Here is a 16246-nt window from a genome sequence, read left to right on the forward strand (position 1 = left end):
GAGAAGCGGCGTGCGGGGAGGCTGTCGTTGTACTTACTGGGATCTTGTCTTCACTCGGGGAGACCTGCATGCTGTTGCGCTTTAAAGACACACAGAGGAGTAGTGGGAGAAGAAGAAGAGCAGGAGTGAAAGTTGGCGGTTTAGGCAGAAAAATACCTCCGGATTCATCATCCCTCCCATCCCTCCCATCAGATTCATGAAGTCACTCCAGTTAGTCGACAGTCCAGGTGGAGCGACGGATCGAGTGTCTCAGGTTTCATTATTTTCTTTGTCTGTCAGATGTATGAGGCAGTTCGTATGCAATCGGCAGCCTGATCACATGCTGGTGATACCCATCTATCCAACTGTGTGATCTGGAGGCTGGCTGCGCGCTGCCTGCGCTTTTGGCACGGAGCGTCCCACGCTGTAAAAAATGCCCATCTCCAATATGTTGTTTTCGTCTTGCTGCTCATAGCGACATGTATACTCAAAAAAAGAAGAAAAAAAACACCCTCAGTTAATTTGAGTTTTTTAATTTGAATATTTTTTTCCTTTTTTGAGTATACATGTCGCTATATTCAAAGATTAATTTATTTACATACTTAATCTTTAACCTGAATGTAAAATTACATTTTACATTGTACCTATTGTACCTAACAAAATTACGTGGACATTTTACATTATTAGTTAAAATCAGCATTTTGGGTAGATTTTTCTTTTTCTTTTTTTTTTTTTAGTGTATATGACATTCAACCACCTGAAAAAAAGACCAAGTTTATTTACAGTAAAATATAGGACTCCCCAGTGTTTGTTACTTTTCATTTTTAGTTTTGGGTAAGATGGTTAGGATGGACACTTTTTGCAGCGTGGAGAGAGGGAGCAGCATTGGCTGTTTCCACACTTCGGTGATGTAACTTGCAGGGAGACCTGTGTTTTCACATCATTAAAGCAACAAAATGTTTTTGAAACAGTGCTTTTGTGCCCCAGCAGCATATCTGTGCTTTTCACAGCATGCCCGTTTTTCCAATTTAAATTTTGAACGATTTTTCTTTCTTTTTGTGCGCTTGTACTTGTGTGATGGAGGGACTAACGTACAAGTGTAAGGAAACGGTATGCAAAGAAAAGAAAGAGAAGTGAGCACATTTTGTGTTGCATCAGTATATACATGTTCTGTTAACTGTGTTTTGATGCATTATAAAGGGTGTATTGTAGAACCCCCCCCCCCCCCACCCGCACACACACACACACACACTCACACACACACACAGATTGAGCTCAAGTCTTTTCCTTACTCTTACAATCATTTTAAACTTCTTCTCAAAGTCAGTCCGAGGTGATTCTAGGCTGTTCAAATATCTCAGATGCGACTTTTATTTTGAAAGAGTACAGGAACAAACATCATTAAACCTCAGAGACTGGCCTCCTTCATCATTATCACAGTCTTATCTGGGGTCATTTTAATGAGACATGATAAATCATACAATGATGCAATGCAATGAAACACATGAGCTCACAGGAAATATTACGTGATTGGCTTAGTTGAGGAAGTTGGTAACGAAAGAATGAAAGGGGGAAAAAAACATTAGACTGGTTCCCCAAAAAATATTATAGCTTTTTAAGCATGTTATTATAGTTCCCCACACATGCACATTTTCTCTGGTCCTGTAGTTACCTGTAGCAGACTTTGTGATTCCTCAGCCCATGGTTCTTCTCTATAAGGTCCAGGCTCCAGGGTGCTGTAGGACATGGGTTCCAGTCCAATCCCGGACATGTCCTTGTTCAGGTAGCACAGCGCATCACTATGGATTGAGGAAGATTCGCTGAGTACTGTGGCCACTCGCTTGAAGCCTGCACCATTAGGCCATGACTCTGCAAGACATTTATTTTGGAAATTAAACACAGCTGCAGATTATTCAACTGTTTGTGAACTGATATTGTTCACATATCAGTTTTATTTAATACAATTACTGAAGAAACAACAATGAGCTAGCTGTAATTTATGTATATGTAGAAAAATCTGTCTATTATGAAACACAAGTCTCATGTGTGTGATTTCATGTAAAGTCACACTCACTGTGTGACTTGAGTAACCAGGTGCAGTGAGTTTCTGAAGTTACTGGCTTCCAGGTCTCAGGAAATTGCTGTTTCCCCATCAAGACATAGTTCAACACATAATCTCTCCGTAAAACCCCAAACTGACCACAATTAAGATTAAACATGTTAACCGGCAAACTTCCTAAGAACTTAACAACAAATTTAGTTACATTTGAAGCAAACTAGACCAATTCTAGCTGTCTTAGGGTGAGAGGCAGGGTACAACCTGGACAGGTCGCCAGTCAGGCTGTGCGACCATTGTCCAATTGTTTCTGTCTGACTTATGTTTTAATGCTAAGCTGCAGACTATTGTGGAACACACCTGCTGGTCTGTTCACTTAGCCAGGATCTGTGGATAGCAGATAATGGCTATCCAGTTCAAAACTAATCGTTTGTACAGTTTTTAAAGTTAGTGTCTACCATCACATGACAGCAGATGTGTTTGAAATGAAATCGCTCTTTTACTCTCCACCTGGACTGTTTACCTGCATGTAACCAAAGACTGCTCATACAAGCCCAGTCAATAAAACTGGGACGACAGGTGTACTACAAACAGAAACTAGAAAGGTTCCAGTGCCTGAAAGCTTTTCCTTGGTCTACATATTTTGTACATTTACATACAGATACAGTATTCACAGCACTTCTTTTCTTCAACATTTTGTCATGTTACAGCCTTATTCTTGTATAGATTTCATTCATTTTTCACCTCAAAATTCTACACAAAATCCCCCATAATGACAAAGAGAAACTCTTGAAAATGTATTAAAAAAGCAAATACAACAATATAACAGGTACACTCCAAACTGAGCATAGGTGCATCCTGTTTCCACTGATCATCTCTCTGATGTTTCTACAACTTGAGTCCACTTGTGTTAAGTTGATTGGACATGGCTTGGAAAGGGACACACCTGTCTATACAAGATTCAGTCATGTACAGTTCATGTCAAAGCACAAACCAAAAATCCAAGAAACTGCCTGTAGACCTCTAGACAGGATTGTATCGAGGCACAGATCAGGGCAAGGGTATAGAAAAATTCTCCTGTATTTAAGGTCCCAATGAGCACAGTCGGCTCCAACATCCATAAAGGGAAGAAGTGAGCGATCCAGAGTTCTAGTTTTACTCTGTGGAGAAAGGAGGATCTCTCAAAAGGACAATCATTTCTGCAGCACTCCACCAATCAGGCCCGTATGGTAGAGTGGCCAGAAGAAAGCCACGCCTTTGAAAAAGGTACATGACAGTATGCCTGGAGTTTGACAAAGCCCCCTGAAGGACTCTTAGACCATGGGAAACAGAATTCTCCGATCTGATAAAAAAAAAAAAAAGGAATACCAAGCCTCATGTCAGGAGGAAACCAGCACCACTCATCACCTAGCCGATACTATCCCTAGAGTGAAGCATGGTGGTGGCAGTTTAATGCTGTGGGGATGTTTTTCAGCAGCTGGGAGGCAGCTGGGAGGCTGGTTACGGTTGGGGAAAGATGGATGCAGCGATGTACAAAGACATCCTTGATGAAAACCTGCTCCTGAGCACTCTGGACAGCCAAGATAAAGGAGTGGCTTTAAAATCATTCTGTGAATGTCCTTGACCAGTCAAGCCAGAGCTGAGACTTGAACCTCTCTTGAGAAATGGCACCGACACTTCCTATCCTACCTGATGAGCTTGAAAGGTTCTGCAAAAAAAGAATGGGAGAGAATTCCCAAAAATAGGTGTGCCAAGCTTGTAGCATCCTAATGAAAAAGAGTCTGTAGTTACTATCAGAGGTGCTTCAACAAGGTGCTGAGCAAAGGATGTGAATACTTTCTGGATGCACTGTATCTGTTTAAAAAGTTTAAAACATTCGAAACATTTGCTTGGTGTATATTAAATACATAAATAATTCTAGTATTTTCTCCTGTGAAATTCTAGCATCCTGTCCAGGTTGTACCCTGTCTTCTCACCCTGTGACAGTCGGGATAGGCTCCAGCACTCCAGTGACACTGAATTGGGTAAGCAGAAGAGAATGGAAGGTATCATCTCTAACTCTCAGTAAGGTCATTTATATCCCAGAACTGTTTTGTTCCACCATTCTTCACTATCTTAAGCTTTTGTTTACTGCATTTCTTCTCCATAATGCAACATAATATATACTCAGCTTCAAAAAGTAAGGTGACCCACCAATAAACATGCTGCCATCTGTCCTTTTGAAAATGGGTATATACACTATTTTATCCCCAGGTCAGTGTGTCACACAGGTTTGGCAGTCTTGCGTTCAACATTTTCAGCCAGTTTTCTCTGTATTTGGAGCTGCAAATATGCAAAGTGGCCCGGTGGAGCTTTGTTTCCCACTGTGCAAATTGATGCATGTGTCAGTCAATCACAAAGTTTGTCTCAAAGCACTTTACAAAAGACAAGCCTACAAAGTGCCAACTTCTCAATTTGCCTCAGAGCACAAAGGACACATTGTAACACAAAGAAAAAAAAATACAAGAAACAAAAAAAATACTGTAAGCGTGTAGACTTCATTTTTATCCTGCATTAAGGGCACGAAGGAAGAAAAAAACAGCAGGTTACTTGTTGCATAGCACTGAGTGCTGATTTTCCAAATGGTACCTCGGAGGGAGTTTGAGAGCATTAGTGACAAAAACGATATTTGTCCGCTTTTATCAGTGTGACCACTGTGCTATCAGGAACTGAACAGATTGCCATTTTTTTGTAATAAGGTTACTCTCTGTGTGTGTGTATGGTTATTTTAGGGATACAGACAGCTGTAGCCATAGTAACGCACCAGGCCACGTGCTGTGCTCTCATTTCAGTACCACGGACAGCTCTTTCTCTTGGTCATCCAAATAGTTGCACCATGCTAAAAAATATGGTATGACAATGAGATCTATCCGTGAGGTCAAGAGGGGTAAAATGTTTTTAGGATTTCAAGCACACAATTTTATATATATATATAAAAAGTATTTAGTCAGCCACCGATTGTGCAAGTTCCCCCACCTAAAATGATGACAGAGGTCAGTAATTTGCACCAGAGGTACACTTCAACTGTGAGAGACAGAATGTGAAAAAAAAATCCATGAATCCACATGGTAGGATTTGTAAAGAATTTATTCGTAAATCAGGGTGGAAAATAAGTATTTGGTCAATAACAAAAATACAACTCAATACTTTGTAACATAACCTTTGTTGGCAATAACAGAGGTCAAACGTTTACTATAGGTCTTTACCAGGTTTGCACACACAGTAGCTGGTATTTTGGCCCATTCCTCCATGCAGATCTTCTCGAGAGCAGTGATGTTTTGGGGCTGTCGCCGAGCAACACGGACTTTCAACTCCCACCACAGATTTTCTATGGGGTTGAGGTCTGGAGACTGGCTAGGCCACTCCAGGACTTTCAAATGCTTCTTACGGAGCCACTCCTTTGTTGCCCGGGCGGTGTGTTTTGGATCATTGTCATGTTGGAAGACCCAGCCTCGTTTCATCTTCAAAGTTCTCACTGATGGAAGGAGGTTTTGGCTCAGAATCTCACGATACATGGCCCCATTCATTCTGTCCTTAACACGGATCAGTCGTCCTGTCCCCTTGGCAGAAAAACAGCCCCATAGCATGATGTTTCCACCCCCATGCTTCACAGTAGGTATGGTGTTCTTGGGATGCAACTCAGTATTCTTCTTCCTCCAAACACGACGAGTTGAGTTTATACCAAAAAGTTCTACTTTGGTTTCATCTGACCACATGACATTCTCCCAATCCTCTGCTGTATCATCCATGTGCTCTCTGGCAAACTTCAGACGGGCCTGGACATGCACTGGCTTCAGCAGCGGAACACGTCTGGCACTGCGGGATTTGATTTCCTGCCGTTGTAGTGTGTTACTGATGGTGACCTTTGTTACTTTGGTCCCAGCTCTCTGCAGGTCATTCACCAGGTCCCCCCGTGTGGTTCTGGGATCTTTGCTCACCGTTCTCATGATCATTTTGACCCCACGGGATGAAATCTTGCGTGGAGCCCCAGATCGAGGGAGATTATCAGTGGTCTTGTATGTCTTCCATTTTCTGATGATTGCTCCCACAGTTGATTTTTTCACACCAAGCTGCTTGCCTATTGTAGATTCACTCTTCCCAGTCTGGTGCAGGTCTACAATACTTTTCCTGGTGTCCTTCGAAAGCTCTTTGGTCTTGGCCATGGCGGAGTTTGGAGTCTGACTGTTTGAGGCTGTGGACAGGTGTCTTTTATACAGATGATGAGTTCACACAGGTGCCATTCATACAGGTAACGAGTGGGGGACAGAAAAGCTTCTTACAGAAGACGTTACAGGTCTGTGAGAGCCAGAGATTTTCCTTGTTTGAGGTGACCAAATACTTATTTTCCACCCTAATTTACGAATAAATTCTTTACAAATCCTACCATGTGAATTCATGGATTTTTTTTTCACATTCTGTCTCTCACAGTTGAAGTGTACCTCTGGTGCAAATTACTGACCTCTGTCATCATTTTAAGTGGGGGAACTTGCACAATCGGTGGCTGACTAAATACTTTTTTGCCCCACTGTATATAGCATCACAGTAGCCTGGAGGTGCAAGAGGCAGGCCTGTCACTGGAAGGTCGCCAATTTAAATCTGGTAGGAGGGGGAAATTATTGAGAATATCCCCATAAACTATATATTTATGTAAAGCCCTACTTAGTGTGTCTAAATTGTCAAATAAAACATGAACTTGAGATCATCTTAGCAAGTTCTCCAACTACACCCATCTTCAAATTTTACCTTTACTTTGATGAACACCACACGCCCCAAAAAAGTAAAAACGCTCAGAACAAATATGTACAGTCAAAATTAGATTAAATGAAAGTGTTTAAAAGAATACTCTTACTCAGGGAATAGCAGGAAGAAACATAAGGGCACAAGAAGAGACACAAAGCTCACAAGCTTCAAACACAGATGACCAAAAAAGTTGTAGTGCAGCAAAAATGAGTTAAGGGTAGTATAACATCTGTTTTCTTTGATTACACAAACATTATGTAGGAGTAGGTCACGGATAATAGGTGTTTATTTGTAAAGAATATTTTTAGGTTATTATATAATATCATACTACAGTATATTTCTAAATACTTTAACAAGGCAGTTCATTCTCTTTCTCTTAATAATTTCTCTTAACAATTAAAAGAAAGGCAGATGTGAAATGTAAAAGTGAGATCTGAGGTTAAATGTGAGATGATATTTGGATGCAAACTATAATGTGATAGTCAAAACCCCCACATAACTGCATCATTTCCTACATACAATACAATACGAACAAAGACAGTAGAATTTTCAGCATCGTTTTAAAGATAAATGGAAAATTTCTGAATTTTTAACCTTATTTGACTTTGAAGACGAGGTCAGAGGTCCAAAGTAGTGACATTTAGTGACATTTAGAATCACCCTATATCATTCCCTATATGCATATACACTGAACAAAAATATAAACGCAACACTTTTGTTTTTCTCCCATTCCCCATGTGATGGACGTAGAGACCTAAAATTCATTCCAGATACACAATATAACCATCCCTCCCAAACAGTGGTCACAAATCAGTCCAAATGTGTGGTAGTGGGCACATCTGCTATATTGAGATAATCCATCCCACCTCACAGGTGTGCCACATCAGGATGCTGATCTGACACCATGAGTAGTCCACAGGTGTACCTCAGACTGCCCACAACAAAAGGCCACCCTGGAAGTTTACAGTTTTTTGTTCTATTGGGGGTCTGGGGACCCAGAACCGGTCAGTATCTGGTGTGACCACCATTTGCCTCATGCAGTGCAACACATAGTCGCATGGAGTCTATCAGATTGTCAATTGTGGCCTGTGGAATGTTGGTCCACTCCACTTCAATGGCTGTGCGAGGTTGTTGGATATTCATGGGAACTGGTACACGCTGTCGTATACGCTGGTCAAGCACATCCCGAACATGCTCAATGGGTGACATGTCCGGTGAGTATGCTGGCCATGCAAGAACTGGGACATTCTCAGCTGCCATTTGCCCTGAACAATGTGAACCATGACTCATCCGTGAAGCGCACACCTCTCCAACGTGCCAGACGCCATCGAATGTGAGCATTTGCCCACACAAGTCTGTTACGGCGACGAGCTGGAGTCAGGTCAAGACCCCGATGAGGACGACGGGCATGCAGTTGAGCGTCCCTGAGACGGTTTCTGACAGTTTGTGCAGAAATTGTTTGGTTGTGCAAACCAATTGTTCCAGCAGCTGTCTGGGTGGCTGGTCTCAGACGATCTTGGAGGTGAACCTGCTGGATGTGGAGGTCCTGGGCTGGTGTGGTTACACGAGGTCTGCGGTTGTGAGGCCGGTTGGATGTGCTGCCATATTCTCTGAAACGCTTGTGGAGACGGCTTATGGTTGAGAAATGAACATTCAATGCACGGGCAACAGATCTGGTTGACATTCCTGCTGTCAGCATGCCAATTGCATGCTCCCTCATTGCTTGTGGCATCTGTGGCATTTTGCTGTGAGACAAAACTGCACATTCCAGGGTGGCCTTTTGTTGTGGGCAGTCTGAGGTACACCTGTGCACTACTCATGATGTCAGATCAGCATCCTGATGTGGCACACCTGTGAGGTGGGATGGATTATCTCAATATAGCAGATGTGCCCACTACCACACATTTGGACTGATTTGTGACCACTGTTTGGGAGGGATGGTTATATTGTGTATCTGGAATGAATTTTAGGTCTCTACGTCCATCCCATGGGAAATGGGAGCAAAAACAAAAGTGTTGCGTTTATATTTTTGTTGAGTGTATGTTGTCAGTATAAATAATAGCAGGTGGAAACATAGTTTTAATAGACAGCTCCATGAAGCATTCTTATCACTTTGACCTTCGGATCAATCTATTGACATTGAAGGAGAGGTCAGAGGTGAAATATGTTATTTGAAATCTTTAAATGGTATTTTCTATGTGTTGACAATACACACAATACTTGTAAAAATCTCTTTTTTTTTTTTGTCAATTTTCAACCAATAAATCATTGGGTTGACCTCGGAGATCTTGTTGGATGTAAGCCATCAGAATTCATTTAAATCTTTGTGAGCTGCCATGTTTACAGACAGTATGATATGCAAATGCTTAAAAAAACATGACCTCTTTGGCAGAGGTAATTAAAAAGAATGTGTACCAGCGATATAGTAGTAGTCCTGAGCCAGACCACGCCCATCTTCATACATGACCTTTAATAAACACCTGCAACAGTTTTACACAGCTGCAAAACTACTGTACTGACAGATTCAGTCCACAGAACATAAATATATCTTCACAGGACAGCCTGACAATATTATCATCTGATATTGGCCTAACACAGATATCAGCTTGTTCAACATTACACAACATAATGCAGAAAAACATGCCAGGGGTTATTCCGAAAGTGTCATCAAACAATGGTCATCACACAGTTTGAGCAGGAGAGCAGCTCCAACTCCTTGCTTGCAGCACTCTCTGCGGCACATCGCAGAGTAGCATCACAGCCGCGCAGGTGATGAGTCAAGTGCGGTCTTTACATTAAGTTGCGAACTAGCTTGTGACATAATGACCCCATCATTTTCTCTGCTCAGTATAACTCAGTGTGTGGACAAACAGTATCTGTGCATTTATACAACAAATATCTGCTAATAAGCTAATATTGTATCCCCCCAAAACCATAAAAGATGCCAAAATCATTCATTCGGGCTCTAATAAATACCATTCAATACACTCCAAACCACCTTTGTGGTTATCCCTGCTACCCGAGGTGTCCCCTATGGCCCTGATGCCATACACACCAACAGGCAGTCCAACTTAAAAGAACACAGCAGGTAATTAAATATATTTTTTGCAAATGACAAACTGTTCATGAAATGGTTTCTCGGGAGCAGCAGGGGGTCTTAGAGGGAGCATGCGGGGGTCCAAATCTGAAAAAGTGATAGCTTAATCTCTGTACTCTGAAAATTGATTGGAAAATATGTGAATACAAAACGTTTATTCTGTATTTTGTGTTCAGAGATTGCACTGCAAGGAGTGTCCCATGAGACATATTATTCTAAATTGGGACGCTGTATCTCTTTTGAGGTGCCTGACATAAAAAAGCTTCCTCACTTTCCTTGTTGCTTTATACCAGAAGCTCTTGCAGTTTCATCCAGCGTCTGTTTCTCAGAATGATTGTGTAAGATAAACTCTCTCTCTATTTTCACACTGATTTCTAATGGCAGAGACAAAGGGCACCTTTCAGAGAACAGCTAATGGGCAGCAGCACGGCACATAGACTTAATGCTGATGCTTTTAGTACATGCTGCCTCAGCTCTAGTTGCCTGATTGCACGGACACATCTGCCTGAACAGTGTCTTATTTGGTTTTATGTTATTAACTACTAATTAGAGGGAAAAATGATTGTGTTACAGCGCTGGAGACTTCCACCATTAGCTGAGCACTGAGCTGGGCTGAATTGCACAAGAATTTTTGTCACATATCAAAGTCCCCTTTGATGAAAAATGAATTTCACATTTCTTGATGGGTTTTGTATATCAGTCTTAGTTAATGGTTTGAAGACCAGTCATGGTCCAGCCTACATAATGGTAATGTTTAATCCACGAGAAGGCACTTTTCTGTGAAGTAAAAGGTATTTTGTGTCTAATATCATATAGAACTAGTTTTTTAATGTACCAATATGTTACCTGAATAACTTAATAATTAAACAAATTATTCATGTTGGCTAAAGGACTTTCTCTGTTATGGACAATATGGGTAAATGGCTTTCTCCCAGCAATTAGAGGCATCCAGGCTTTGAGGTAACAAAGCAGGCCAAAGCCACCATGCTTCACAGTTACCATAAGGTATTGCAGTTACCAACGGCAATACCTTATGTCACACCATGTCTTTCCCCCAAGAAAAACTACAGATTTCTGCTTGTGTCTTTCAGATTCATTCATGTGTCTGTATTTTTATGCACATATACTGTACACACTATTAAATGAAAAAGAAGGTAGCATGGGCAGTAGATCAAAGACAGTTATAAATTATCAGTCATTATTCTCTTATTGACTTTGGGAGAGAAAGCCTCCAGGTGGGGGTGGTGGGGCATAAAAGGACGGTTTCTTTTAACCTATGTCTTTCTGAGTTTCTGAGAATGTTGCCTTGCCAGTATCCTGCTGTTTAAACCCAAAAATAAAATTTCACCTTAGGCCCAGGAGGCTCCTCGCCTGACTAACAGTGAATCACAGCAGCAGTCAGCCATGTAAATAAATTGGGATTACTGCTCTGCCTGAGGCTTACCTCGAGAGAGCACATGTCTGAGAAACAGTCATCTCTCAAAACTGATTAATTCTGTTCAAATATGACAAAGGATTTCCTCTCTGAGACAAGCTGAGAACAGCAAGAGGCTCAAGAGGGGCCTGACTGCATATCTGTATTAAACTCACATGCAACCATATACCCTGCCTGCTGTAAAGAGCTGCCTGTTGATGGCTGCCCCACGTGGCCTGCTGACACAATCACACAAACACACACACTGGGGGAACAGGGAAGGTACAAAAGGTGGGTTACTCTACAGTGGTCCTGTCTTTTGTTAGGTGAAGATACAGGAGGGACAGGCCACACAGGCCACACAAAGGAAAGAGACAAGGCCTTTCTATCTGTGTCTGCAGCACTCACCTGCACAGGTAGAGGAGGGAGATCTGCGGAAGGCCATTTCACCAACTCTGTTACTGAAGCAGAGACTCGTTTCCCATAAGTTCCCAGTCAGCCAGTCAGTTAACCATGCTGTTTTGCAGAGAGCAGCAGGTAAGAGGAAGAACAGCAACACTCTGACTCAGTAGTACAATCCTAAGCTCTGATGAAGCTTAGCTCTGATGGGATAATGCTCCTCTCCAACTGGCTGGCAGGGCGACAGAAACTCTGTAGCTCAGCTTATTGTGTACACTTGCTTAATGCACTGTACACCAGGCTCATGGGTAAGAGACCAGCTGGCTGATTGGGTGTTTATAGCCCCGCATACTTGAGCGGAGATTATTGGGGCATCAAATGTGCAGTAATTACTGTGCCTTCTGTTTAGATTTAGCTGCAAACCTGTGGTGTCTTAAAGGACTTAAGACCTGAGAGAGGCATCCTGGGACAAATTAAAATTATACAAGGAGCAGAGAGCGCGATAGTGACAGTTCGCATTAGGAGCAGCACATACGGACTTTAGGTGCACCTTCAACAGGGCAATAACAAGTCCAGATATTACTAGCTAATTATAGAGCAAGAATAAAGAATATATGTTCAAGCAAGATTGTGAAAAACAGCCCTATACCTTTATATGTGCACTAGGTTGAAGTGTAAAAGAGTCCTTTGCGACATTTAATTCCCTTTTGTCATTTTAATCGTGACATGGAGATGAGTCAGGTGTTATCACTTGTGGTACTTGTTTATGAGTCGCAACAATTTTATAGAAGTGGCCTGATTTTGATCTTTTTAAAATTTTTGTACAGTTTTAATGAGGTTGAAAGTCAGTATGTTTAAATATTTGCAATGGCCACATTTACACATCTCTCTTAGGCCAGTTTTTTAGTCATTTCTTTGACTGGCTCCATAGTGTAGTGGTTTATAAATTCACCTAACAAACAGTAGTTCTCTAGTTTGATCCTGGGAGAAGGCACAACTATTTCTGGAGTTGTGTCAGGAAGGGCGAAAAAAAACCAGTGAAAGTAGAAGCCTTCAGATATGGCTCTCCATGTCCTTCTTGAAGGACATTCAAAGCTCTTCTTTGGATATTTGTTCCTTGGTATGTTAAGGTTCTGGGGAGGCCAATCCATGACTGATAGCATTGCATGTTGTGTTTTCTCTCTCCAGGTATGCTTCTACTCAATTTCCGGTGTGTGCACAGTGTGCAGTGTGATTTACAGATCTAAAATTTGATCTGCATTCACAGTTCCATCAAATTCAACACCATTGGCTCAAATGCTACTTGTGTTTCCCTAAGCTCAAGAGGACTGGTTGGCTGGTTGAGAGGGTCATGGCAAATGTGATTATATAAATATGATAAATATGATAAATGTTGGTTTGTAAAAAAAATTGTTATGCTACGTTAGGGCTTTTTGGTTGTTGTTTGTGTTAGTTTTCCCCTTTTTATGTGTCTCCTATATCAATATATACTCTTGTGTGTCGCTAGGGGACGTCAGTTATGTTATGTTAACATTAGCTGTGTTTTTCTTTGCTGGCCTGATTTTGAGTGGGTCCTGTTTAGTAGCTACTTTTTCCAATTTGGATTTTATGGCCATTTTTACAATTTCTTCATTCGATTAAAATCAAAATGACTAGCTACACCTTTGTCTTTGACTTTCAGCTTTTTCTCAGGTCTTCTCTGCATCTCTCATGTTGTGCGTCAGGTCTTATACTCACTGCTGTGGAGGTTTTTTTGGGGGGCGGGGGGCTGTCACTTCTTTTTTTGTCCTCCAGTTATCCAGTTTTCTCAGAAAAAAGAACATACTGCACACTGTGATGTGCAGAACCACCTTGTTAGTGCAAAAATAATTTTTATTCCTGTCAAACTATTTAGCTGTGATTCAGCTAAATAAATGGGACCAAAGTATCTGTTTTAATCACCACGGTTAAAATGGGATTTGCATATCAGTAAAAGCATATATTTCGACCTTACTGCTTCTCTATTTCTTCTCTTGGAAAGTAATTAATTAAATAAATGATCTAATTAGCTACAGGTTTGTGTGTTAAACTTCCTCCTGCTTGGCCTCTCTCCTCAGTGACTAATTGTTCTACCCGATGGTAACTGATGCTAAATACAGATAGAGTGCGAGAAGCAGCATCAGGTTGCACACACACATGCATGCACGCACTAACACACACTTTCATGCACCCTCGTATTCTGTCAGTAAAAGTATCTGATGTGGCACACTGACACACACGTGTGTGTACTCAGACACAACTCCACGTTCATTCTCCAGTTACAGAGGGTACAGATATGTTCAGGGCGTTAAATATTAAAGGCTGTAATTTTAACGGCTAGGTGTTGTAATCGTGGAAACCGGTAAAAGGTCATGTTCAGACTACAGACTGTGGTTATGTGGTTGACCATTTGGCGAAGCAATGTAAAGTATACAGGTACAGGGTGTGAAGCTAATATATGTAATATATAATATTTTGGCCTACTGTTCTTTACAACATTGCTTTAGTTCAGTTGTCATTTTGTTATAATATCTATAATATTTCAGTCAGGTTGAGGTCTGAACTTTGAGCTATTTCTTTTCTTTTTCGGCATTTCTGTTGCAGATTTTCTGCTGTGCTTGGGATCATTGTCCAAGGTTTATCAGCCTCACATTTGACTCAAGAATTCTTTGTTATCCAAAGAAGTTAACTGTCGACTCAGTGACTGTAAAGTACCCAGCTCCTGTGGCCACAAATCAAGCCCAAATCATGACCTCTTCACCACCACGCTTGACATTTTTAATCAAGTATTTGTGCTGTTAGGCTGTATTTTGGTTTTGCCAAACGTGGCACTGTGCATTATGGCCAACCAATCTCCAATCTGTTCAAATGACATTGCTCCAGAGTTCTTGTGGTTTGTTAAGATACAACTTCTCTTTTTCCAGAGAAAAGAGGCTTTCTTAGTCTTTCTTTGATTGTCATGATCTTTAACATGCTGAGGCCTGAAGAGTCTGAAATGTAGCTCTTGAATTTTTTGCAGTTTCTCTTAAGGGGAATTTCCTGGGATCTCCTCTCCTGGTAAGATTGTGGTATTGTGTTAGCACACACCAGAATGGTCCAGATCAGCAAACTGCTATTTAAACCTTGCCCCTATTTAAGCGATTTCTTGATTCGGTTGGTCTGGAAGATTCTTCTGCCAGTATCCCCAAGAAATACATGTGTAAAATGCAGTAATATTACAAATGGTTTGGTAATTATTTTGTTTACCTATCATGAAATTTCATTTCACATCTAATTTTTCAAAAATGTACACTACAGTGGCAAAAAAGATCAAAAGTAAGCGCATGAATGGAGACATCTTCGACAGCTAACATGTACTCTTCACACTCACACTGCGAATTCAGAGAGAAAGCATCAAATCTATATTTATGCCCTTCAAGCCACTTCAAAACACCCACCACAAACAGAGTGAATCACACCCACACATCATAGGCATATACATGCACATACGGTTTAACAGCATTTACATTAACATAGTTGTGCATACACAGATATGTGCACATGTGCATGCACAAGTCACACACACACAATTATTTTAGTGCCTTTGCAGTCTTTAACCTTTGGTTCTACACAGCCCTACACACACTAATTATTTCTAATTAACCTCAAACCAGGTCCTAACCCTAATATAACCAGGTCATACCCTCACCCGATGCTCCTAAACTCCCACTGTTCCTCACAAAGATTATACAGGATCACACACATTCATGCACACAGTACGTGATGGCACGCAAGCATGTGCACGCACACACGCATACAGACAATGGAGTGATTTCCCCCGTTGTCTGATCTGGTTCATGTCTTCCTGGAGAGGAACAAGAGATAATAAAGAAAGAGAGGGAATCGATTCTAGATGCTCCAGTTCACTCCAGTTTCTTCCAGTTCCCTCCCACACCAACCTCACAGCCCTGTCACAGCCGAGGGAGTTATTTTGTAAAAGCTACAGTGCACATTTACCCTGGAAAAAAAGCTACTGAAAATCATTTAGTTGCTGTTTCAGAAGCAGAAATATGCCCTGTTGAAATACTTCTGACTGTTCTACAACTCGCAGCATTTATGTGAGGCAAAGCCTCTGTGATGTGATCACCATAATAGTGTGCTCATCAGTAAATTTGACTCGCTCTCGGTTTGTTAGAAAGCACGATACTGTATATTTAAAGCACGCTGATTTGCAGTGGATGGATTCAATGGATTCAAGCTTAAGCAGCAGAGTCACTGCATTGTTTCACTGTTCAGATCAAGCACTCAGGCCTATGCTGTTATTCTGGTGGATGCCAAACATGCATTTCCTCACTTGTTGAGAATATGACAAAGGATGACTCATCTAACCATACTGCTTCTTTCACCTCTCTGTGGATCTGTACCTATCGTTTTTACACCACTATACTCTCAAAAGTGCATTCGCTGTTGTTACGAGGGGTTTATATATCCATCTATATTATCCCTCTATATTTAACATAATATA

The 16246-nt window shown here is 41.2% G+C and overlaps 1 protein-coding gene across 3 annotated transcripts in view; it reads right to left on the reverse strand.

Annotated features, from left to right (window-relative positions):
* Positions 1-11890, reverse strand: part of ano2b (anoctamin 2b) — a 76559-nt gene extending 64669 nt beyond the window's left edge. For 2 of the 3 annotated variants that reach the window (XM_026146595.2, XM_026146593.2), the window contains exons 1-3: positions 11734-11890; positions 1652-1848; positions 38-79 (exon numbers count right to left, since the gene is read on the reverse strand). In XM_026146595.2, the coding sequence (XP_026002380.1) occupies positions 38-79; positions 1652-1848; positions 11734-11770 (276 nt within the window). In that variant the 5' untranslated portion in view covers positions 11771-11890. The remainder of the gene's footprint in view (positions 1-37; positions 80-1651; positions 1849-11733) is intronic. The other variant, XM_026146594.2, reaches the window with a different exon arrangement.
* Positions 11891-16246: the final 4356 nt, after the last annotated feature.

The sequence above is a fragment of the Astatotilapia calliptera genome, chromosome 17, assembly GCF_964374335.1.
Source record: "Astatotilapia calliptera chromosome 17, fAstCal68.1, whole genome shotgun sequence".
Lineage (NCBI taxonomy): Eukaryota > Metazoa > Chordata > Actinopteri > Cichliformes > Cichlidae > Astatotilapia > Astatotilapia calliptera.